This window comes from Leuresthes tenuis, unplaced genomic scaffold (assembly GCF_036924035.1).
Source record: "Leuresthes tenuis unplaced genomic scaffold, fLeuTen1.0.hap1 SCAF_5, whole genome shotgun sequence".
NCBI classification, from domain to species: Eukaryota; Metazoa; Chordata; class Actinopteri; order Atheriniformes; family Atherinopsidae; genus Leuresthes; species Leuresthes tenuis.
The window spans coordinates 31022791-31049093 of record NW_027325359.1 but is presented as its reverse complement, the minus strand read 5'-3'; the positions used below and the strand labels follow the sequence as shown (position 1 = coordinate 31049093).

The 26303-nt window shown below is 41.8% G+C and overlaps 1 protein-coding gene across 7 annotated transcripts; it reads right to left on the bottom strand.

Annotated features, from left to right (window-relative positions):
• Positions 1–218: 218 nt before the first annotated feature.
• cnot1 (CCR4-NOT transcription complex, subunit 1) lies at positions 219–25967 on the bottom strand. 7 transcript variants are annotated; one of them, XM_072386649.1, is made up of 49 exons: positions 25826–25967; positions 24028–24322; positions 22017–22124; positions 21543–21641; positions 20916–20984; positions 20710–20764; positions 19326–19529; positions 19023–19191; positions 18744–18870; positions 17853–17963; positions 16337–16507; positions 16001–16128; positions 15590–15830; positions 15387–15506; positions 14996–15118; positions 14729–14880; positions 14480–14630; positions 14104–14317; positions 13785–13910; positions 12942–13066; positions 12557–12843; positions 12397–12475; positions 12016–12261; positions 11786–11926; positions 11521–11700; positions 11058–11174; positions 10849–10959; positions 10645–10722; positions 10228–10405; positions 9744–9898; positions 9024–9320; positions 8744–8884; positions 8361–8465; positions 8075–8194; positions 7732–7926; positions 7439–7581; positions 7167–7275; positions 6792–6961; positions 4980–5211; positions 4627–4875; positions 4254–4417; positions 4015–4132; positions 3818–3919; positions 3486–3659; positions 3222–3371; positions 2954–3134; positions 1534–1666; positions 1308–1442; positions 219–1213 (listed from the first exon to the last, which is right to left on the bottom strand). In XM_072386649.1, exons 2-49 carry the CDS (start codon positions 24127–24129, stop codon positions 1135–1137), a joined length of 7164 nt encoding a protein of 2387 aa, XP_072242750.1. In that variant the 5' UTR covers positions 24130–24322; positions 25826–25967; the 3' UTR covers positions 219–1134. The 7 variants fall into 7 exon arrangements, with proteins under 7 accessions (XP_072242750.1, XP_072242747.1, XP_072242752.1 ...); XM_072386646.1 differs by having other exon boundaries at positions 12016–12271; positions 12398–12475; XM_072386651.1 differs by having other exon boundaries at positions 14116–14317.
• Positions 25968–26303: the final 336 nt, after the last annotated feature.

The following is a 26303-nucleotide window of genomic DNA, read 5'->3' as shown; positions in this document are numbered from 1 at the left end:
GAAACTGGGCACTGAAGCTGCTTAAAGAGAAACAAATTCATTTCTGATAAAAGTCACGGTAGTTGTTGTGTCAAAGACGGTCAAACTGCACAGAACTAGTTAAAACATTTTCCTCCAACATAGTGGGACTGAGCCAGCGAAGGAATCCCTCCGATGAAGCAGGACCTAAAGAAAACTACCTGGCGTTTTATCACCTACTCCTGAAAGAAAACACATGATTGCAGTTTGAATGCTTTATTTCCTGTATGTATGCATACTGCAGTTAAGTAGCAAGAACTAAAGGCAAACTAGAAAGGACTACAAAATACAACACACGGACCAATACATTTACAAAACATTCAAAATGTTACAAAATGGGCTGTATTGGTCCTTCTATTGTTCTTCAATTTGGATCTTTATACAAATTGTCAAGTTACGATGTTACCATCACTTTGCACAATTTTACAAATGCCAGGGAGAGACCTCAAAGAGCCGGTTTCATACTGACAAACCATCAGCAAACCGTCTCCACCAACACACCAGGAGCAGACCCCCACCGCACCTGGGAGTCTTTACAACAACGTTCAGTCCCACTCAGGAAAATAAAAAAAGAAAAAGGAAAAACAGGAATCAAATGAAAGTAGCAGGCAGTTTTCTTTTTTTTTTTTCTTTTTTTCTCTTCTTCAATCAACCATTTCAGCCTCTGAAAGCAAAAGTAAAAGTCAGAAAAGAGGTTTTGTGTGGGAGGGAAGCAACCAAGGACTTTGGTAGTGAGTGAAAATATGTTTCGGTGTCTTTACATGTCAGGATACATTTTATTTGACATGAACATTGCGATCTGTTTGTCTACTTCCCTGCCTCCCTTTTTTTTTTTCAATATTTACATAAAAAGCATCAAAATAAGTATATTAAACAACATGTCCCAATCCATTCTCTCCGTCTCAACTCCACCCCGGAGGGGAAAAAAACGAAAATCTAACTCTTCAGATCCGTGAGCAGTAGTCCTTCCACATCCACGTTTGAAATGGTATCCTGCGGTAGCCAGTTTATCCAGTGCCAACAGTAAAGTGGGAGGTGTGTGTATGTTTGGTGGGGGCGGGGCGGGTCAAGGCCACGGCATCTCTCCCAGCAGTTATGAGCTGGCTGGTGCACAGGCTAGCTGGCGCCGGTGCCCTCCATCACCTGCTGGGCCTGCTTCTGCCCCATGCAGCACTGGGCTACGGACTGGAACAGCCTGGAGACAGACGACAGGGCTGAGACGTTAAAGGAGCTCAGAACAGTGACTTTAATGCATCGCCTGTTAAGCTGCAGCCGCACAGGGGACCTACTTTTCAATCTCAGGGGCACAGTGCACAAAGTCGTGACTCCAGAACTTGAAGGCAGGATTCTTGATCAGCTCAATGAAGGTGATGAGAAGACCCCACGGGTGAGGCCTGTTCACAATCAGCCTCTCCAGCAGAACTCTGGAAGAAGAAGAAAAAGAGTTTCACCGACAGAACTTTAAATCACTACTTAAAATTCACGAGCCTCCAGACTCAGGACGGACCGCCTCACCTGGTGATCTGCTCCTGGATGGCCTCAGTGTTGGCCTCAGCAAACAGGTAGAGCATGGTGCAGCTGAAATAGTGAGTGTGGCTATTTGGGTAGCGCAGCTGATTGGCGATTGCATTCAGGAACAAGTAACGCCCTGGAAAGACGAGAGAAAAAACCTGATCAGTGCTCTGCTTTGCTGCCCAAGCTGAACATCTAAATCTGGTCCTGAGCTGCCCACAAAGACGCAGCATCAAGGTTTCCACACGCTTTTCTCATTTATCTCGACAGAATCTGAACCGAGAGATACACAAGAACTGTCCAACTCTAAAGTAAAGGTGCTCCGACCTGAACTTTTTGGGCCAATCACTGACTGCAGAAAAATACACAAAGTGTATTTGATTTATAATGTAACATTATTTCCTAATGTTCTATTTTTTCTTTTTTAAATAAGATTTTGCCAACATCACACTGACAGATTTTTATTTGCTCCCCCTACAGGTGTGGGATGTAACACCTCTGTCATAAAAACAAACCTCCATGTGAGCCCTGCACATGTACAGCAAAACAAGTATTTGTTGTCATGTTGAAGAGGCCACAAAGACGCCATCCAAAGCCAACGAAAATGTCCTAAAAACAAACCATATGGTGCAGGGCTGGAAACCAAAGCTGCCAACTGCGGTATCACAGCTCCCGGGCACTCGGTGGCAGTTTCAGACCCTGGGATGTTACTCTAGAAACATGTTACCGTGTCTTCCCTCTGATCCCTTTATGGTACTCTATGTCCAGCTGATTCACTCTGTTCTGTGAGTTGCAGTCGTTTCATAAAAGGAGTGCAAATTAGAGCTGTGTGGTAATGATCAATGACATGTAATGCAGACTGTGTCTATATGCTAATTAGCCACGTGTTTGTTACTCTATGTTAATGCCTGTCTCGAGATTCAGGCTGCACCCCGACGTCTCGCTTGTTTATTACGGACCAACTCATGTGGAACCCATATTGTTACCCAACGGTAACATGGACTTGAAGTCCGCTCTTGTGAGTTATCAGTGAAGTTACTTTGTTGTTGGACAACTGCCTGCTGCTTGTGTTGGATTTTTGTGTCTGAATTTGTTTCAGATGGTTTTGAGATCTGATCCGGATAAAAAGCCTCAGCAGCTCAAAACAAATAAGTTATTGGACTAAATTCCAGTTCAGAGTAATCATGTGGCCCTCACATAGGATGTGCTTCAGACAGTGCAGCTCCACTCTCCATTTAAAAAGAAAACAATTGACCAAATCAAATTATCTAGGGTGAAAATCAGCGGACAATGATTGGTGCGTAATCGATCGAAGCACCTTTAGTTTATACACGACATAAGATGTTGGCTCAACACCCGAGTTACATTATGTAATTACACAAAATGTTCTTTCTTTTAGATCTTTATCATCCTGCTTCTTTACCCTCAGTGTCCAGGTCCACAGCAAGGTTCTGGAAGATGTCCATGTGTGCAGAGTGGGTGATGGTGCTCATGGAGGGGGTGCTACCCTTGCTGTGGATGTGAGCGATGGCCTGTGTGCCCACATACAACACCAATGCATTGATCAGCTGGATGTTGTAACGGTTTCCTGGTTCATTTGACACCTGTGGCAAATATTAAGAAAAAATGAGATTGCCTTTATCTTTATAACTAAAACTCCACAGTGAAAAGAGGATGGACTCTGATCGTACCTGCAGGTTACTGCGCAGCTCAGATAGGAAAGTGACAGGTGAGCGGGTCTTCAGATACGAGTCCAGATCCTTCTTGAACTGGGACGGCATTACACCTGTGAAGTTGGTGAGGATGCGAGGAGCGATGTTGATCTCACTCAGCATGTCCACCTACAATAGTCATATCACCCGTTAGGATTCTTACACAAATTAACACGAAATGTGCAAGTCATTAAAACGGAGCAGTGGGAACTGTGGAGCCCCCACAATTCTCTGTCCGTATACCTTCAGATTGGGTGTAAAGGGGTCAGGAAGCCTCATGTTGCGTGGAAAGGCACTGAGGATAAGGTTACGGAGCTGGATGCAGTTGGGCGGGATAACATCACAGAAGCCATAATGGTAATCACACAGGAACTCTGGGAAGTCGTGGAGCAGAACCAGGAGCACCCGCAATGTGCCCTAAACAACCAGCAAGAACAAACGGAGAAACAAAGATCAGCTAACATTAAGGCCTCAACTAAGGAGTATAAGCACTCGTTTTTATGCTTCACTTCAAGAAGTGTCAAGGTTTCATAGAAACCTATTTAAACAAGAAACAGAAATACCACGAAGCGCACCTTGTAGAGGATTTGCATAGGTTTGTTGAGCTCTACATTCCTCAGGAAGGGGGCAAGGTACTTGAAGAGATCAATCAACAGCTGCGCGTACATGGGCCAACCCTGGAAGACAACATCAGTCCATTCATACAGAAATTCACAAATACGTTCATGGGCATTAAATAACAAGTGCGTGACAATGAAGTGGTCGCCTTTACCTTCTGCTGGGGCGTGTGTGCTAGCATCCTGGCAATAAAGATGCGATGGGAGATGAGCTCCAGCCAGGCGTACACGAATCCAGGTGCTTTGGTGGGCCTCAGAATGTGGAAGGTATTGCTGCAGATAAAAGCACAAAGTGAGAAGGACAAATATTTAAATCCTCTTCAGCAGCATCTGAGGCTTTAGTCTACCAACTGATAGCAGCCCTCAGGCTGGAGGAGATTATGTGACATCCTACCAGAAGGCAGTAAGTGTCTGGAAGTTAATGGTCTCGAGGACATGTTCGGGGGCATTGAGCTCCAACAGCAGCATGATGAAAATGCGGTGGTACGGCAGCTGCTGGAATTCTGTCTGACGAACATCATGATCCTGGATCAGAACACCAACTACAATACCCAGCACCTGTAAGGACAATGTGTGGTCAATACAAATCAAGTTAACCAGGGTAGCTTGACCAATCACAGCTTTTTTGTTCAACTTAGGAGCTGTTGACATGTTACAAACAGTAGAACCATGATCAGACTACAACAAACTTGTTCTGTTAAAGGCTGGTAGGAATTCCATCACTCATCTTTGACCCGATATCAGGCTATATTTGACTGTTGCTGTACCTTGTTGAGGAGGTTGATTTTGGTCACTGTATTGGTGGCCTCTCCAGAGTGTTTCACCAGTAGGGCTATGAGCCTCACAAAGGCGTCGAGGTTGTGGTAACACTTTGCTCTGATGATGGCAGCGCTGGCGGCTGGGTTGTGCTGTTGTTCAGCCTGAGCCCGGTAGCTGATCTCCACACACATTTCTGTGCACAGTCGGAAGAAGCGCGTGATCAGGTCATCCGTCTTCAAGATACCCTGCTGGTGCATCTGGAGAGGAAAAGCATAAACTGGTGAACCAGAGACACGAGGAACATCATTACTCATCACTGTGTGTCATTTGCATGCGACTTAAAAGATAACTGGGTGTTAACCTGGCCAACAAAGGCAGAGAAAGCCTTTGTGCTGTCCCTTCCAGCAGCAGCTGAGTGATACAGGTTGACCCATTCCCTCAGGAGGTACTCCGCCTTCTCTCTCAGACCTGGGGGATCATCATATTCTGAAGCCTGTGAAATCCCAGAGTGCATCATGAAGTTGGGTCCACCATGGGCCCGGTCCATCATGGCTTCGTAGTTTGAGCGAACAACATCCATCAGTTGGGGAAGTCTAGAGGTGAGGAGATGAGCACAGAGTCAGTTTTGCTGCAACTAACAGGGTTTTACGCATATAAAGTCAATTTGTGGACCAACTCAAGTGGCAGAAAAATCTACCTGTCGGCACTGTTGAAAAGCAAGAATGGAGTAAAAGGTAAATCAGAGAATACAGCGAGTTGCGAGAGCACCACACAGAGCACGATTGATGGTTCAGTTATACGGACAATCATACGACCTCGTCACTTTAGACTTGCAGTCCAAAATACTGCTACCATCAGTATGATGACTCAAGGTTCGTTTGATTGAGCTAAGATGCGCTAACTGACCACATCAGAAACCAAATGCATTTATAGACATTCTTCTCTGGAAGATTTAGTGAAAAGCTGCTGAAGAGGGGATAGAATATTGTTTAAAAGGAGTGATAATTAGCTCCCAAAAAGGACATTTTGTGTATTTCTTGTGTGACAAGCACCACAAAGACTTTAAAAACTGAATAAATAAAAAAATAGCTTCTTACAGCAAGTTTTGTACATGAACGCATTAAAATTAGTGCTTTAATGAGTGGTGTTAGGACTTCTAAACTTAACAAACATGGCAAACATGACGGGAGTTGCTCTTTCTTGTGGCACTGAACAACATTCTTGTGAAGGTGTCATGCTAAATTATGCCTGCACGCACGCTGCAGGTGCACATTCTGGCAGAAGCCCCAGATTATTTCTGCTCTAGTAATCAGGCATGAAAACCAAAAATAGAACCAATTCAACTCCATTAGAAAATTAAACAGAAGTAGTTATAGACCTGTGCAGAACTACGCTGCAACACAGCAGACAGAAAGTGACAAAAAGTGGTGTGAAGGTTTCAGAAGACCGCAATAACGGAGTGAAAGAAATAAGTGAAACCTGCCAGCTGAATCCGAAAGATGCAACTCTGTGCAGAAGAAAGTCGGAGAACACCCGTAATATAAGTTGAACTTTTGCTTTGACGCAGGCAGCTGTGTGTTCACCAACTGTCCTCACTTGGGTCATGTGCTGTCACCCGGTACGATCTTATCTGTTGTGGTGTTCCTACACCAGATTTTCACACAGCTGCTGCTCCGTTTTCCCAGTTCCTCTTTGGTATATGGCTTGTTGTTGTTTCTGGATGTTTTGAAGATGCACCCCCCCCCGTCCTCTGCTGGAGTTACCTTAGCCTACCTTAGATGTATTTGTCACTGAGCCTCTGCTTTCATTATTGTGTGAAAATCATCAAATAAAGCAGATTGTGCACTAAAAACGTTTTTCTTTGATTTTTAATATCTTGATAATTAAAAATAAAGTAGATAAACACAGATATGCACGCGTGTTTGCTTAGATGCCTGAACGGCCTATGTTCCTACACTTCAGAGCACTGAAGAAGGTAAATTAGAGTTGGTCACAAAAAAAGAGATAAAACATGAATTAGTTCATTTTGGGACTTCATTAAGAATTTGTGAACTATGAACATGAACTAGTTCAATTTAAATCAATGTGAACTGAACTTTAAACTAGTTCCTGTGAAGTGTAAATTTGCTCCCTGGTGTGGTGTGTGTGTATAAATACTGTTGTGCTTCTTTACCCCTCTGGTGCGTTGGCTCTGGAGTGTGCACAGATTCTCATTAAAGCCTCGATTGTTTGGAAGAGGTCAGCTTCAGTGACGTGGCTCACGCTGCGTTCATCCACCAGCAACAGCTTCACCAACTGCATGGCAAATGCAACCGCCATGTAGTGCAACCCATTTTCCATTGACTGAAAGGAAACAAAAACAGCTTCATGAGTAACAGATCAAATAGTACCTGAGCAGACTTGTATAGGCAATGTGCAGCAAAAACTGAGGAAGTACACCAAGGTTATGTTTGGTATTACAAATATCTAAAGTATCACTACGGAATAGGAAAGAACTACTAAACACGAGACACCAAAAAACAGTAAACAACTAAGCAGAACATATTACCTGTGCCAGGTGCACGTCATACTGCTGCATATTAACTAGATGGTTTCTGATCAGAAGTTCCACTGCTTCTACGTTGTATTTGTATTCATCACGGCATTCAATCAGACACCTTGAAACACAGTAAGAAAGTTACACACAAACTACGTCCAGCACAGTGTAATTCAGATAAAATCAATTAACTGTTCACATTTACAACATTCCACCAGCTTCAGTAGGCGATGTTAAAATGTTAAGAGTTAAAGAGTGCAGGATATTTCATTTTTTCTACTCGCCTGGTGATCTGCTTGTTGCACCACTGTGGCCCATAGGCACGTCCATCCTGCAGGGCTTTCAGCACCAGCAGGTGGCACTCCCTGTAGCGAAGCAGCAAGTCAGCATCAGCCCCACTTGTAGCATCCAGAAGACCTTCAACAGCCTGGAAGAACAGAGAGCAACTCAGTCGCACATTAACTCGTGCAGTTTCCCCCGAGAACAAAATTTCCATCTGTGCAGATGTGTAAACGGGGGCGACGAACTTGGAGGATACAGCAATCTGACAGATACCCGTGAAAATTAAGTGCGCTACCTTCTGCAGGAGGCCGAGTGCAGCAATGCCATCCCTGGAGTTTCGAGCTAAAGCCACAGCTTCCAGTAAGGTCCGCAGGGCCTGAGTCAGAGGATTCATGGCAAGGGCTGGAGAGATGGCATGAAGATGCTGCTCCAAGTCTGCCATACACTTATCATAGATCTGAGCCACATCATCAGTGGCCCATGCTTGTTGCTAAGATAAAGAGATGGAATCCAAGTCTCAGATAAACATCGTAAAACAAATTCATGGCATAACAACCGTGAGCATTTAGTGAACAGTTTTCTGTCCGAGTTTCTCTTATCCTGGATATGAGGACTGTTGTCACAGAAAATAAACTCACTTTCATGGGCTGAGCCAAGAAGCCGGTGGGTTGGGAAAGATCATTGCTTGGTAAAAAACCTGGAATGTTCCTTGCAAACTCCTCATAAACAGCCAGCTGCTTGGGGTCCACTCCTCCCACCTGCACACATACAAGCATTTTGTTATGCTACATGTATGAAATTCCCCAGACTGTTCCTCCGAATAGATTTCCTTTTGTACATATTGTAGATTTGCACTGACAAAAGCAACACAGCAAGTGTTCTTTTTGTTGCCATTTACATTTCTTAATATTACCGTGATCTTACCTTGAGTCTGATCTGCTCCGGCATACGCTCAGCCTGGTAAGTCAAGACAACGGGATCACAATAGCGACGTCCCTCTTGGCGTGCGTGTTTCCTCAGCTCAAACTCCTTGAGTAGAGGCCAGAGGGAGTTATTTATTAGTGACATGCAAAATAAACAAAAACATTGAAGCAAGTAAAGGGAAAATTATAGTTTTGATGTCTTAAAGCCCACAATTCACACCAGGAGTCTAACTATGTGATCAAATAAATCTATATCAGCAAATAAAAAAAAATTAATTAAAAAAAACTTGTCCACAATACAGATCATTCAAAATGCTTGTCAATGTTCAGCTCGTCTCATACAAAAAGTTTGGGCAGCTGAGATAGTCGATTTAAAAAGCTCACCGTGGCTAGTCTCTTATCCATTTCAGGGCCAGCCTTTTCCACAGCAGTTTTCTGGATAAAGCAGCAGGCTAATTCACAGTTGTCTTGAGCAATCCTGGCTGCAGCCTCTTCCATCATTTCCCTTTGCTGGGGGGTTGGTGCCTGAGAGATGGAACAGTAAATTACAAAATGAGGATCAATGCATTCTACCAAGAAGAAACTGTGTAAAGGGAGGGTGTGTAAGGAGAGAGTTGTTTTCATGTACTTGGGATAAAAGCCCTTGTTTAGGCTTTAAATTTACCCTGAGTGCAGCAGCGAAGCTGTTTTTCAGATTGGTGGCGATGCTCATGAGCAGGGGCTCGCGGCATGTGATCATAGCCATGCCAGCAGTCAGGTTCCTCATCATGTGGTGGGCAGCCACGCGCATGCGGGACTCCTCCGAATCCAGGGCAAAGTCCTTCCTGATGATCTGCTCGCAGGTTGTCATCGCTATTTTGATAGAGCGGTCAACCACAGGGTGCACAAGCTCCTGGACCGCCCGCTCCACTGACTGCCGAACACATTGTTTCAACTGTGGATGAGCCTGCAGCAGAGGGATCTAACAAGATGGAAAGAGGCATGAGAGAAATGTTGCAGTAAAAGCCAAAGAAAAACAGTAAAATAAATACACGTTTAACTGAGAATGCATGATCCTGTGTCTTTTAAGAGGACAAAAGTATTCATCGGTGTGCTCAAATTATTTATTCATCATCTTAAAGTCGTTGGAAACTGAGTAACACATGAGCAGTCTGCACACGCCACAGATGAGTAAACTGGACACTGGATTTTCTTTGCAATATGAATCTTATAATGTTCAAACTGTATTAAACATCTTTGAACATGTGAAACAGTTGAACTCGCTAACAAAAGGCATCTTTTTCTTGCAACAATTGTGCCGACTTGTGTGGATGCGTGGAATGCCTTTATGTGCATGTGCTCGTCTGCCCCCTGACACCAAAACCATGAATTAGCTTATACTTACAGTGACATTTATATTGATGTGTGGAGCCAGGCCTGCCAAGGCATACACATTGATGTCATGGTAACTGAACTGTGGGGTGGGGGGGCCGGTGGTTGTGCAGGTGGTGGTGGTAGTTGCTGGGGTTGAGGGAGGAGCTGCAAATGGAACGAAGTCTCCTGTTGGTCATAAAATGCTAATTTGATTAAAATCACAAGAAAACCTGATTGAAAAGCCAACATCAACAAGAAGGAAACACATAAAACAAAGCTTTTTAAAGAGTGATAGCGACATTCTATATTTCAATAGTCACATTTTCAGGATTCTGTTGTGCGAAATGATTAAATTAACATTCAGTATAAAATACAATGAATATTAAAAGGAGTTTCATTTCTTCAATAGTTTTAAGAGGGACAAGTTGCAGTTTTGTTCTCACATGAAAAACAAATCCAACCATGGTTCAAAACAGAGAAAAAAAGAAGAAAACAACTTAATGAGAAGTATCAACCTGTGGTAGAAACTGGAAGCATCTCCTCTGGTGGCTTTGCCTCCTTCTTTGGTGCAGACAGCTGCTCCTCCAGGCTCTTCAGCTTCTCCTTGTCCTTCAGCAGGTTTCCTGGTTTCAGATCATTGATGTCCAGAGACAAGTTCTTACACAGAACTTCAATCTCAAACTTTAAGTTCAACTGCAATAACCAAGACAAGAATGACAGTGATTATTTGTCCAGATGTATAATATTTCATTTTGTCCTGTGAAGTCATTGATAAATCAAAATTAGTAAGCTCCAATATGGCTGAAATGTGTTCAAATCCATAAACTCTAATAATCATAACAGTTGAGGAAAAAGCAGTCTACGAGGTGAGCTGCACCTCACATCTACAAACACGGACTCTTAAGTGATTACGTGACAGAGTAATCTATTACTTTGAGATCGTGCTCCTGATGCAGCTCAGCCAGAACATTCATGATGGCCATGGTCCAAGGATTCTGAGGCCTGAAAACCTAAAGCATTGAAGAAACACACAATTATTAACACACAGCTATCTGTGTATTCCGGAGAGAACCATGGGTTATTCTAATGTGTGCAGTAATACGAGTGTAAAGTCAATCTGGGCTTATGATCCTTACCATGCTTCGCAGACTGGACTCCAAAACTTTGGCCACAAAGGGAACCACATAAAGGAGCTCCTGCTGGCCTTTCACATAGGCTTCCAGTAACAGAGATTTGAGTTCCAGATCCTGTGGGGTAGGACAAAAAAAGTATTCAGCTAACTAAAACAGAAGGGCCACAGCATCATTTTACAACAGAACCAACAAACTTAAAAAAAGAATCTTACTGTATAAAGGATAGGCTTGTTTTTGGCTAGTGTAATCATGCCCAACCAGTGGCCCAGGTTCTTCAGCAGGGAGCGATCAGAGAAATTAGCAGCTGCCTTGTCCGAGGTCAGAAGCACCTTTAAGAAAAATATGAGCAATTTTTTTATTTATTTTTTTTTTTTTACCAATTCTTATTGTTTTTCCAGCAGTACTTCAATTTGGTACGTAGGAACACATAAATATGAATTTATCTAGCATGATAATGTGAGTTCAGAAGACGTGCAGTTGTTCTGGCAGACTGGCCAGCTGCTTGATGCCTCATATGTGAAAAAGTACAATATATTTTACACTTGGCAAGTTTGGCACAGGCTGATATTAAAGATAACAAAATTACAGCAGGTATCAAACAAGATTTGGGATGAATGCTTACAATTTTCAAGTCTTCAAAGTGTAAAGTTACCATCTTTGCAGCCCAAATCTTACCTTGATATTCCTGTAAGTTTCATTGAGAACCATCTTGACAAACTCAGGGTTCTTCAGGGTGTCCAAAAAGTTGGAATAAAGACTGTGAAAGTTGGGCTCAATGCTGACACGCTTCATCACCAGGTACTGAGACACCCATGGCATGAATTCTTCTTTCACCGTCTCTTTCAACTCTTCAACCTGATAAAGTAAACTTTGCTTTAAAAAACATTTCTGAATATCAGGGCTCTTCTGGTGAAGTATTATTTTATCCATTTCTCTTTACCTTCTGTGTCATGTTGGACTGAGACAGGTTATTGAAGATAAAAGCTATCTTCTCCTGGACATTCTCTGGAGGCTCAACAATCCTTTCTGTTTGGTCAGTGGCTACCAGCAGGGTGTCAATGTTGGTAGTGTTTATGGAAGGCTGCACATAGGTACAAGCATGGAAATAATTAATTAGGAGTACTGACAAGACTCATAGTAAAGCTACAGTCATCAGCAAATCAAACCTACAGGCATATCCTTCTTGAAGCTGCTGGGTGTTGGTCTCGCGATGGTGGTTGTCTTGGCTACCGTAGTTGTAGTTGTGGTGGTGGTGACGAGCGTGCTGGGTTGGCCTGGCTGTGGGGCCTTCAGGCCACCAGGTTGCTGTGACTGGGCCTGGGCTTGAACTTGTGCCAGTGCCAGGCTGCCTGGTGTTGTGATGGATCCCTGCATCTTCACCGGAGGGTCCCGTGACTGTTGGCCATACTCGATATACTGCACGCACAGGATATTTGAAGAGGCAGAGCAAAAGATTTACTTTTATCTGTATGGATAGGTGTCCCCAGAGACGGAAAGTAAGGCAAACACTTTACATACAAACACAAAAATAAATTAAGGAAACCTGATTACCTCTTGTAAATGGTGGGGAAATTGCAAGAAGTGAGCAATTGAGGCCAGATGTTGGCAATACTGAGGGTAGTCCTTAAGTCTAGAATTACAAATAAGATGTCAGCTTGACAAATAATGACTGATAATTATACTTATTTTTGCAAAGAAAGAATCTCAGTACCTGTTTTTGAACCTATCTAGGGCAGCGATTCCAAAGTAATACATTTTGGATCCATATGGTTTCCGTAAGGCTTCAAGAACATATCGGAGGGCCAGGCCCAGTGCCATGTAGGTGACGAGGCCCTTCTCAATAATGCCACCAAAGAGGCAGGCAGTGATGTGCAGCTCCTTGTCTGGATACTGTGGGAAGAATCTGTATTCCTCAAACAAGTTCCGAAGCATGCAATTAAACACCTCCCGTTCCCGCTTGATGGTCGAGTCCTTGAACCTCTGAAGCATCTCCAGTACCTGGATAGGGGAGCATCAACAGTACTTAAAGCCTGTCCAACTATTTTACCAGTACAACTGAATTTGTATTTTGCCAAAAACATGTTATCATGACTTACTTCATCCACAGACATCGTGGGGTGAGGTGGGTGGTTGTAGATACGCTGGAAGTAACTGTTTGCTTCGTCGTCTATCTCCTTGCTAAAGTGCTGGTTTGCCTCAGGCCACACCTGAGAAAGATCAGCTGGGAAAGAGCAAAGCTCCATTATTATTGTGTGGCTAAGGTTTTAATTAAACAGTGGTGACACATGGGCAAAGCAATTCAAACAATGATAAAAATCAGTGAAGTCAAGTGATACAATCAGGCATCAAAAAGGTGTCTTAAGAATTAAGACAAAATATTTTTCTAATGGCTTCAGGCCTCAAGACTTAACCAGCGTCTTTCTCCATTCAAAACAGCTTCTGTTCAATGTGGATCAGGGATTTATCACGCTTTTAAAAAAATGCCAATAAAGCCAAACACACGGAAGAGATCCCCTATGTTTATGTGTTCCATCAGACCAGAGAAGAAAATAACTCTTTGCTGTGATGTGGAATTCACGTTTTTTAGATGGTTTACAATCGAGAGACAGTAACTGATCCAAGTCAGACCTTTTTGATACCTGAAAAGTAGGCAAATTACATTGAAGTGGGGCTGTCAGCATAAGCAGACAAGGAATGGAAGACTGATCTGTATTTCCTCTGATTACATCAGATATGAGACAAGGCAGAAATTTCAGTCACTTCAAGAGTGACGAGATCAAAAGTTTACACCAATTGATATCGCACATTTAAGCGCATTAGAATTAAATTTGCAGATCAGAGCCATAATCATCATCGCAGAGGAAATACAGTGCAGAGCAGCGCAGGGCGGGGCTCTCAGTCACACCACTACCACCACCACTTACAGGCCTTCATCTTACTCTGCTGAAAGGTAGGCGGGTTCAAGCCTGGTGTGCTCATCTTCCTGGTTCCAAAAGGATCAGTGCTTACTGATGACATCCCCAAACTAGAGCCAATACCAGAGCTAATACCCGAGCCCAAGGGACCTGGAAGTTACAAAACATTTCAATATCTTATCTTTATATCCTTATCTTTGATATAATATTTACATCATTTTAATGCAACTGCAACTAATACCCCTAACGTAACCTTTTAATGAAAACTAATAGCACTGAAAATGTAGTACGACTTAAGTTAGTATGAACGTGTAATGATGAAAATAATCAAACAGCATAGTACCAGAGTCCATACCAGGGAGCTGCGAGGTCAGACTGCCAATACCACCAAACGGCGTGCTGGGGTTAGGGTTGGGAAGAGGGGGGAAGGCCTTTGCTGGGGACTGGGGATTACTGAAAGCTGAACTCAGTGAGGTCGGGAAGCCCTGCATGCTCTGAGTGTGCGAGGTGGCGGTGCCCCCCAGGTTCAAGGAACCCATGCCAGTTAAAGGGTCCATCTGGAGAAAAGCACGAGGATGAGAAGTTCATTAGGCGGGAATTTACGGTGTAAAAAGTTAATTTTAGGACTATTAAGAAAATCCAAATTTACAATGTCAACATATCTAAAAAAAAATAAAAAATAAAAAAAAAATCGCCTGCATCATGCGGTTTTCACATACCTGTACAGGTGAGATGGCATCCAGGCTGCTGGTGCTCGGGGCACGTCCCTTTGGCATTACTCCTGGTGGTGGCTGCCGAGCTTTATTCATTACATTGCTGCAGTTGGCAACCATGGTAAGAATGGTCTCTGACAACTCCTGTGAAACACTCCTGAGAATAAAAAAAAAAAAAAACAAATCATTGAATGGGCCTGGAACAATGAAAATGATACAACACAACAAGTGAGACCAGGCAGTTAAGTTTCTCACCCAGCACAGGACTGCAAACATGCAAGCATGGTGGCTAAAGTCTCTGGGGGCAGCTGGGCACTTTTGGGCTGGTCCTTGTCTGGGGCCAGACCCCCCATAATTGATGGGCAGCGCCTCTTCAGGAATGTCACGCATGCCTGGATGAAAGGTTCCTAATAAAAAGATTTTTTAAACAATCCATTAATATTGTTGGGATAATAAGAGTCAAATAAAACAGGAATACACGCAACACTGATAAATAAATCATAGTTTAATCTTGAGATTTACCCCATGCTCTCTGATTTTGTCAGTCAGCCATTTATCAAGTTTGAGGTATTCACGTCGAGAGGCAAGTGCAGCGAGGTCAATAACAAAGGCAAATGGAGTACCATTCAGCAGCATGGACAGAGACTGGTGAGGGAAAAAAAAAGAAAAAAAAAAGAGGAAATTAGACTTAACTTAACTGCTGACAACTGATGAATTGTTGACATATTTGAGATAAAACAGATTCAGTAACTTTCTTCAAATAGTTTTTTGCTATTGCTACAAACTCAAACGTGTTTTGGCTTCCTTTGTCATCATTTGAATGCCTAATTTCAGCTACTAAAATGTATCCTAATTTAATCATTTCTTTAAAAAGAAGCCACAGGATTACAGTATGTCTAGTTCTTGAACAAACCTTCAAGTCCTGTGCCACATCCAGGATGCGAGATAGCTTAGCCTGGTCATACTGCTCCCCTCTCATGTACCACTCAGCCATAGAATGCATAATTAGCTGACGAATGGATGGAGACTGGCCCTGTTGGAGGTGTAATCCAGGTTAATTACTAAATTATGAACGAAAAACAGACAAACATGCTGGAATTAGAATACTCCACCAACCTGTCCATGCCAAGCATAGTGCAGAATAATGGCAGAGTTGGGGTGGTTGCCCAAAAAGATGGGCATTAGGGTAGAGATGAGCTCATGTCGCAATGTGTGCCAAGAGGTGGAGATCTGCAGCAGTGCCAACACCAACATGTCTGGGCAATGTTTGATTGGGAAGCTGAAGAGCTGCTTCACCTGTTCATACTGCCCAACCTCAGAGAGTCTGAGAAGACTTTCCACCAGGTCCAGGCTTTTCCTGAGAAGAGTTCAGGAGAGTAAATCAACAAGGATTCCTTTGATATTCAAGTGCTGTAAGTGAGTGACTCAAGAACCCAATACAGGCAGCAGACTAAATCATGTCTCCACTTTCAGAATAAAGCCTGAAACGTATATACCGTAAAAAAATAAGCATCAAAGCTTTCATACCATGTGGCAATCTCCCTGTTGTCATCCTCTGGTGGGGCTTTCAGGATGTCAATCGCCACACTGTGACAAGGGTAGTCTGCAAAGCAGAACACTTCTGGGTTCATCAGGGAGTGCTGAATGAATGACAACTGGGGAAAAAAAAAAAAAAAAGAAGTTAGGTTAGACATTTAAAAAGAAAAGGCAAGGCTTCACACTTTGATTACTCATACTGCACCAGATCCTCACAGAAATGTACGACGTCACAATTACTTTATTTTTAAGAACAATAATTCCGTTCAAAGTTAGCAGTTAACACCATTAAGCATCACACTAAAGTGGGAGATATTTGTCAGTCACCTGTCCCTCAGCATGTTTCCACGGTCGATAGATGAGATCAACGGGGAACACCTCCATACCCAGCCCTCTTTGGATACCATACACCACGATATGCAGGCCTTTACTGTCCCGGATTATAAAGCCTGGGTGGTCCAGTTCATACGTCACCTCTTTGAAGTTTAGGTTGGGATTCTGGGTTGTACAGAAAAAAAAAAAATTGAAACATTAGGCACGGATTTTTCCAGCATTCACTGTGACATCCATGACAAACCACTGTGTACCTTTACAAGCCTGTTTTACAAAAAAACTGGGACACGGTAAAAAAAACATTCTACCGTCAGTTACACACTTCAAAAGTTTACTTCTAGGTGGTTGGCAGATTAAACCTTTGTGAGCAAAGTGTTTAAGAATTTAGGAATGATTCTCAACCTAAAACTGCAAAAGAATTAGGAGATTTCATCACAACAGTAAATATTATTAAAAGACTGAGCAAGTTGAGAAAAATCACGATTAAATGTTTGAGATCTTCCAGCCTTCAGAGAGCAATGCATTAAAAATCAGACAGGATTCTGAAAACACTGTACGGGCCTGGGAACATTCAAGAAAAGTAGAGAAAAAGAGCTCGTCTCTGCATCTACAAATTCAATTCAAACTGCGTGTAAAAAATAAAAAAACATAAGATTAACACTCACTGAACATGAGCTGAGCTGAAGTAGAAAGCTGTGGTTTGACCAATCTGAATTTAAAGTTTTCTTTTTGGAAGTCATGAACATTCTCCAGGTTAAAAAGGTTTCATATCCTCTCACAGTTAGTCGATATGGGGATGTATTAGTGCACATTCATGAGGGGGCCACGTCACAGTCTGCATGTATTACAGCAGCAACACTGCTTCACTGGCCCACTTTTCATCCTTTGAGAACGTGCAGCATTGTAAACTCAAAGTGTGACACAGGATGGCCTGAATTGTGCTGCTGAAATAATCAGCCCACAATGGGGATTTCCTTCCTTTTCAAATTACAGAAATTAGTCATTTTAGTTCACAAACACTTACAGAAAATTGGCGACAAGCTCTTGAAACCTTTTTTTTTTTTTTTTTTTTTAATGTGGTTCAGGCGTCAAACTCAAAATTTCCTTTTTTCAACAAACTCATTTTGTTTATATACCATTTCACATTCAATTAGGTCATTTTTTCTGACTTTTTGACCCAGTATCTTTGTTTTTGGAAGCAGGGTTTAAACCCATGTACTGGTGTAATATTGACTGATGAAATCAGGTAAAGTTTCTGTAAAAAATGCTGGTTACATCAAACAGTTGTTGAGGTTGCATAAATCAGGCTAATAATCACAGAAAAATATTGTGTTCAATTAATGTAGGTAAAATGCCATCAGATTTAGAGGAAATCCTGAATCGGTTACAATAAAAATTAGTTTGAAATTACTTGCTGCATTCTAGTCACACAAAACTGTGTGTGGAAACCATTCAATTAGTATTTAGGAAAAGTTAAGGGGGATTTTAATAAAAACGATAGTTCACTTACCACTTCTTTGACAATGTCAATGAGAACCTCGACGTTCCACGTATGTGCCTGCGAACCATCATTCTTGTCCTTTCCATCACTCCAGATACCACTTCCTGGAGCTGAGATGGACTGTGGGTGAGAACAAAGATAAAGCTCTGATGCTCCACAAGTCAGCGTGCTCAAAACAGGACAGGCTGTATTTTTCTAAGATTTTAAAACCAATGATGCTTTATTAGTAGAAATTGCATCAAACTGCTGTCTCTTATCCTGTCCAGCAGCACAAAAAGAAAATCCCACAAGTTCTGAGTTGATAAAACTAAAACGGTCCAGTTTTACTCCATTAAAGACCCTTTTCCACTCGTACCTACTTGACTCTACCTCACTCAACTTTTGGGGTTTTCCATTAAGTTGTAGCACCTGGTACCAGTTGGATTTTTAGCACGTACTTCAGCCGGGGTTCCAAGCGAGCTCAGTCAAGCTAAAAATCTACAGACTGCAGGCCACTGACAGGCCAGGGAGGGACGTCTCTGTACGAGTCATGAAAGCGAGGTAAATGGCTTCACGCAAAGCCGACCGAGCAGCAGGCATACCATCGCCTCGATGTCCTTCATTTTTGCGAATTACAAATGACCTCACAGGACTTTTGGACTGCCTTGCTATAACGACCCCACCCACATTGAAGTGGTAGTCGATTGTAATAGAAAACAACCAAAACAGAGTCGAGTCGAGCCAAGTATGTACTCGTGGAAAAGAGCCTTAAGTTTGGACCTTTCACTCTGTGAAAAAATTACAACTGCAATAAAACAGAATGTTTTATTGAATCCACATCATGAAAAAACAAATTCAAATAACCAATGTGCCCTTAGACATGCCTTATCTTGTGGCCTTTTGACCAGATAAGTAGCTTACCTGAAGTGGGATGCCGTCAGTAAGGCCAGAGTGGGTTCGAGCCATCATCCCCAGGACCCTGGCTACCTGGCTGGCTGTCACCTCTCTAACTCCATACTGAAGGATTATGTTTCTGCATTCATCCAGACTGGACAGATGACACAACAAACGGGGGTCAAAGCCAAATATAATTCACCATCTTCAGTGTTTGTATACAATCTTAAATCACTCAAATCTCATTAGGGCAAAGATGGGACAGTTAAAGTCAGTTTGCCGTTAGTACGGTGCCAAAGTAGTCACCTGGCACAGAAGCCATAGCCAACTTCTTGGATGAAGTCTGCAAGAGAACTCTCCATGATGGTTTTAGCTAACTCCCCCGAGTCTGGTAGGATCCTGTCCATGAGAATGTCCCGTTTTTCAGGGTACAGCAGTGGTGCGAGCACCACAGGGCAGCGCTCCTGGGGGAAATCTGAAACCCAGCACACATGCACAATTTATACAGTTTCGATCCAACTCGTCTAACTAAGCCACAAAACTTCAGTAGGAGATATTCACGATACATTCAGGTGGTCGCAATAGAATTTCCGCAAAAGTCCTTCATACCTCGGCAAAGTGTTTTGAGGAAGGCGTCAATCTGCTCCTGCCCTACCCCACTGGCTCCCTTCTGGCCAAACAGTAGATGGGAGAGCAGCAGGTGCAACACCTCTATAGCAATGTCCTGGAAGCCACCTTCCTGGTTTCCTCCAAGATCTGCGTCAACGTATGATCGCAGGAGGTCTGGAAGCTTCTGCTTGATGAACTGCGCAGCTGAGAGACAAAAACAAGCACAGACACACTTCAAAAATCTTGGCTATACGAATACTAAAAAAACATGCCATTTCCTGCATCTCTATTGGATGAAGAGTTCAGATTATTTAAACAAACACTGGCAATGCATCTGTCCCAAACTAAGTTTATTCTAATCAGGGTTAATCTGTTCATTAAAGAAGCTGCACTTTTTGACTTGGACGCCATTATACGGACATAACAGGTTGATTATTCTGTTATCAAGGTAACAAAGCTCGTTTTCATATAATAAGTTCTTTTATCAAGAAAACTGCCTTTTCCCCTCCTCAACATCACCACATTATCAGGAGGATAAGAGGGTTCTTGTGTTTGTTTTTTCAATTATGCTGCAATGACAGTTTGGGAGGATCCACATCTTAGTCAAAGCATGAATGTGTAACTCTGTTTACAGCACAGAGTCTAATAAATGTCTCCTCTCGAGCACAGACAGTGATGTCGGAGATCGATAAGAGTTTAAACGACTCCGCTTCAGCCAGTAACTTCCCTCCGGGACTGTCTGCATTGACAGGAAAACCAACTACGAGCCCGAACTAACGAAAATTATCAACCCATTATTGATGAATAATCGTGTTAAGATTTAAAACAATCCCTCTGTACTTTATTACATGCCTCAGTTACGTAAATAAGCTTCAACATAGTTTCTGTTTCAGGCACAGACTTTGACACTTAAAGTATTCCATAAAACCTTAAATTTTCTTTTATCAGTTACAGCACTTCCGTACACTTTGTAATTACCCCTGATGCTCGTTGGAGATTTCTAAAAAGTTGGATTATAACATGTTCCTTCATCACAGGTCCTATTAGTGACAAATCTAATAACTGCTACCCATGATACTGTCAGCATGGCCACAACATTTAACAGCTGCCAGGAGTACAACCGTCTGCAGATAGCTGAACACAAACCCTCTGATGAGGGGTGTGACAGCACTACACCACAGCCCCTCGGTTTAAAAGCTTTTAAAAATAAGTAGCATGTTCATTTCAGACAGGGTGGAACTCTTAAATCAAGAATCATATCAAATTAATTTGGAATTGTTATGACAACTTTGTAGTTGTTACTGACAGGCAGACTTTAAGAGCAGGATTTCAGATTAGGTTTGTAGCAGGTTGAAACACGTGTAGGCTCTAACAGAACACTTACCAAAACCACGAAGGTCTGCGTTGCTGGAGTTGAGCAAAGCGAGGCCAAATATCACCTGTGAAATTAATTGATTAAATAAAATATGAAACAATTATGGGGTCTAATGTGTCTTATGTTCAGTCATTTTTTTCCCAGAATTGTCAAATCCACAGTAAAGAGTTCAGATTGTCCCTTTAAATCTAGCTCTTAGTGCAGAACTGATTTACCTCTTGGACTTTGCTGAGCTTAAGAACTTTACTCAGTTGAGTGAAGAGGTGGGCTGAAGGCTTCAAACTCTGAAAGACACATTAAATAAAATAACTTCATACAAATTACAAATAGACCGTACTGAAATCGACAGATTCACTTGGGAGTTTCTGTGATGTGCTTAAGAACAAATAATTATTACTATACCATCATACTATGTGCACCCTTCACTTCACCTCAGTGTGATGTCCTTTTAGTTTAAATTACATTTGAATTTGGCTTTTCATGTTCCACAGTGTAGCAGAGTAAACTGGAACAAAGTGTTGAGTTACTGTTACTCGAGTCGACTACAACTCAATTAAATTACTGCAGGTAAAGAAAAAAACATTAAAAAAAAATAAAATGTTGGATCAATGTTGAATATACACATCTAAAAAGGTCAGGCCAAAATATCTGAATCTGGTCACAAGCTTTGGTTCTAATGGAAGGGAAGCAAGCTTCTGGCAGAGCACTAGCAGATGATTACAGCTGCATCAGAAAACACATGAACTGACCTGCCGAAATATGGAGAAACACTGATATGTCTGTATATACATGGTTGTACGAGTTAAAGCCTGAGCTCCAAAATATAAGAAACTGCTCCATACCTTCTGGTAGTGAAGGGGATTGTCAATGGCGTAACACAGAGTAGAGATAAAGTTAGGCTTTGATATCAGCGACACACACTCCTGGATCAGAAACTGCGTCTTGGGCAAGTTGAAAAGAAAAAGAGAGAAAAATAAAGGAGAGAGAAGAGAAGCGGGTGAAATACAAGATAAGACGTGTCAAAAATCAATATGAAACAACAGTCAGCGATAAAAAACTGACTGAACAATCATGAAAAGGAAGTAACTGCTTTCAGTTCAGAGAACAAAGCATTAACACCCGGTGACTTATGGGCACAGTTCTGTTCAGCATAGATCATAGAAGCATAGAAGTTTCCAAATAGTCTTAAACAACTAAGAGAGTGTACAACAAAGTAGACTGAACATATCCAGACTTCATTTCTGGTAGCTGGCTCAACAAAATCAACACAAAGATCATAGAAAAATTGAAAATATGCTTTTCTGACCAAAGATTACCTGGTGAAAGTCCTTGCCACTGCTTTTACCATCGCCACTGAAATCCACATGGGAGAAGAGACAGCGTAGTAGATGCCTGTCTGCCTCAGGACCGTGACGATTTACTATCTGGAATTTCACAAAAAGTGGACATCAGATATTTTAGGCACCCAGCTGACTACATCATTTCTTCATAGTGGGACATTTACAGGATTTCCTAACTGCAGACATAGGGCTAGGCAATATGGAACAAAAATTATTTATTTGCATTTCTAGACAAAAAGACAAACAAAAACTATATCTTGGCTTCTTCTACAAATATTTACTATTAGTTTAAGCATTTGCATTGTCCCTGATATCAACCACAATCAGCCTCCAACATCAGTTTGTTCCTTTCCTTTATGTTCCCATAAAATGCATTTTATCACAATCACATTAAAACGTCATTCTGTGTTGGGTTTTTTTGACAACGCAACAAGCCAGAGATAGTAACTGAAGTAAATGTTTTTCTATCGTATAGCACAACCCAACATGATTCCACTACTCGTATCAACTTCCAATATAGATAGTTTTCTCACGGCAGGATCATCATTATGGTGAAGTTAAAGTTAGTTTGAGTTAGTGAATTCAAGAGATTTGAGAATCTTTAATGGGCGATTATAACTGTGCACCACAGAGCTCACCTCCAATCAGCAGAGAAATAAAGAGCCATTGATACTATGGCACTTGGTTTTGCAACACTTGCCCACAGATTTGCAAAATGAGAGCTAAAACTCCCAAACAACTTCTTTCTTCAGAGAGCAAGGAAACGTGTCAATGTGTGCAGGACTTCAGAACTGCAGCAGCGCTGACATGGACACAGGGGAGCATTTTATCGAACCAACTGGTGGTCTGCAGCATTTTCACATCACAGCGTAGTACTGGCTCAGCTCACTTGTAACCTCAGCTAAGGACATACTGAAACAAGGTCTTTTATGGAATACTACCACTGTAGTACACATTAAGCAGCACTAACTGACCTTACAAATCTGACACGACAAAATTACTGCGAGCAACAGCTGTGCTTTCATTTCAGCTGTTTTTACATATGAAATGATGACTTAGAGATAGTTGGTTCACAAGTGCAGCTCACATCAGAATGTGATTGAGCCACCCAGCAATGCAGACAGGTGATGAGGAAAAAAAATCCACCTGTAAGGTGTTCTGGTAACTTTCTTCATTAAAAAGAAACTACAGGTCCTCCAGAAGTTTGCTAGATTTGATTATAGGTGCTTTTAGAAGAAAAAAAAAAAAAGAAGAAGCACGACAAAACCATTTAGTTAGCAGTTAACAGTGAATAGAAGTTGAGAGCTAGTGTGCAGCTCACCAGTTTAGTTCACATAAACAGAAGGCAGAAGCCAGGCAGCGCCGTGAGCATAAAACAAGGGAAACACTAGCACAGCTTTCCAGAAGAAACTAATAATTTAATACAACACTAAACCATAGCAATAAAATAAAATCTTATTTCATAAAATAAGATTAAGAAATTGTTACACAGCACTGCCCTAACTCCAGCACAGTTCCCGACACCGCCGCTCATTCACCTCTGAGATAACATAGGAGGTAGTAACAGAGGATAAGCGGGTTGCGTGCGTAACGGCAAGCCGGCATTGAAAAACGCACCGCTCTAACCAACAACGCTGAAGTGGCTCAACTGATTCCTCAACACCAGCTTGACGTGTGTAAGCGCACACCGATGCAGGGACGAGTCTCCTCTGTCTGGCAAGTGTGAATTACCAAAGAGGAACAGTGAGTTAACAAGGACAACTTTTATACACTAATAAGCATCAACTGATGTGTGAAAAGGGCCACAGATTTCCAAACCATTGACAATATAGAGAAATTCAGTTGTGTAGAGAGAAAAATGCTACTCTACTCTAGATTAAGTGAATACATATTTGCAAATTTAACTGGCTTGATGTAGAAGCATGTAAAGAAATTGCTGACAGATGTTTTAAGAATGAATTTATTTGAGGTTGCCGCCACTACTCACATGCTGTATTTCTTGCTGGCTGGCTCGGTAGTTTTTCTTTGTTAAATTGTCCACCAGATAGCTGATTTGAGACAAAGCCAGCGAGAGCGAGTCAAGATTCATTGCTGGTTGGGGCGGAAGCAGGCGGCCGAGCACGGCGCAAAATCACCATTATTCCCCTTTAGTCACTTCAGTGATAGGTTACTTCTGCTCCCCCCCCCCAAAAGGTGTGACAAGTGTTGGCTTCCAAATATGTGTTCCGACCAGTGGTTCCCAGTGCTTGCAGAGTCTTTCAGTTTAAAATCAAGTTCAGCATCTGTAACGAAAAGACAAAGTATTTATGAGTCATCTGACAGACAAAGACACCGTTTTGAGCTACCCTTAATTTAACAGTGTAGCTTTCTAGCAATTCAACATAAACACAAAATAGTTTGACAGGCTTTGAGGCCTGCTTTGTTTGACAGACCCAAAAGTACACCAAGACAAGTTTTCGTCCTGGTAACTTGGTCATTTACATACCCATGAATTCCAAAGTTATGTTCAATCGAAGTTACAGCTAATTAGTTGTTTTTTTTTTATTATAATGTAAAGGGTTACTCAACTACATGTAAGTAGACAGTACTAGGCCTCACCAGTACCCTCCTATATGGTATACAGAACCAAAATGTGCTAGTCGCCGTTCAAAAACACTAACAGAGTACGTGACAATTGCAGCATCCAACATATGAATTGAGAGTAGCAAATTGGCAAAAAATGTGAAAAAACAACCGTTAAAAAACATTCGCTGGAACAAAGAACAAGCTACCGCTAGTTAGCAAACGAAATCAGCCAACCACTTTCAAGCAATACTTATTAGTCGGTGTTTAATTGAGCCATGATTTCACCGGATATGCTGATAGTATATGAGGTAACATAAACTAACAGGTATAAAACTGCATACACCTTTCAGGGACCACAGTCCTGTAGCAAGCGGGTCAACTATCTGTGTACTGTAGCTACCACCGCCATGACGCTGATAAACACCGCTACGAAGTTAACGTTAGTCAACATGTTCCCTACATTTTTCACCCAACATCGACTCTAACCGTTACAATCGTAAAACAATATGTTTTATGTTCCCTTAATCTATATTCTTATCTCAAGTTACCAGTATAGCCTTGCCGTGGTCTGCACAGAGGAGTGACAGATGTTAAACATTACCAACTCTCTGAAGGCTAACTGCTAATGCTAGTAAATTAGCATATTCGAGAAGCTAATGTTAGCTACATGAGCCCGTCTCAAGCAAGTGAGCACGAGACCGAAACCCCAATTTCAATTTTAAGTTCTCACATTTCTAAAAATACAATTACATACATGATCAATCACAGAGCCACAAAGAGCAAATTTCGGCCACGAGCTTGAAGGCCGTGGGTACTCCCGACGAGTTTTGAACGATCGAACTAGCTAACCATAGCATTAACCTTGTTAACGTTAGCTTGTTTCCTTGGTCTCCGACTATTCTATGGAATTGCTAGCATAGTTGCCAACGCTGATGATATTTAAACAATGCGTAAACCCTACACCAAACTAATGTCAATGTCGTCTTCAGCGTCCACTTGATTATCACGATTATGGAAAAGTTCCTATATTGCACTGAAAACACTGTTAAATTGAGGAATTCTTACTTTGTGGATTAGAGCTATATGACATTTGCTTCTCAGCAAATAGACCTCCCCTTCGTTGCTGACCAACGGCAATCGTCCGTATTAAAAATCACAGATTATGTTTAATGTATGAGTCTGTCGATCGTTTTTAAGTTAAATATATTTTAAAGTCTCACCGTGCTCCCAATAAAGTAATTTAGGTCTTCATCCCTAGTCCCCCACAACAAACTTGACGAAATGGAAGGGTTGCAATGCTCCAGAACAGTTTGATTTTCAAAATAAAATGGCGACTGTCACCGCCGCGGCGCGCTCACGCGGCGAGACTAGTGCATGAGTTTATTCGCGCCCCCCTTCGACAGACGCCTGAACTGTTGAAATGGCCACTAATCTTAAAGAAGTAATCTTTTTTTTTTCAGACGGTGAAAAAAGGAAATAAACTGTTTTTCAGGTCTTTTATGATCCATTTTAACAATGAACATTTAAACGAACATTTGGACAGGATTTGAAGCTGCACTTCTATCTCACTCGGTACTTTGACTTTAAATAAATGAATTAATTTAACTTGCGAACAAGTCAAATTTACAATAATGTACAGTTTTAGTTTGTTGTTATAACACAACTTAAAAAATTACAACCACGAACAAATGACATCCA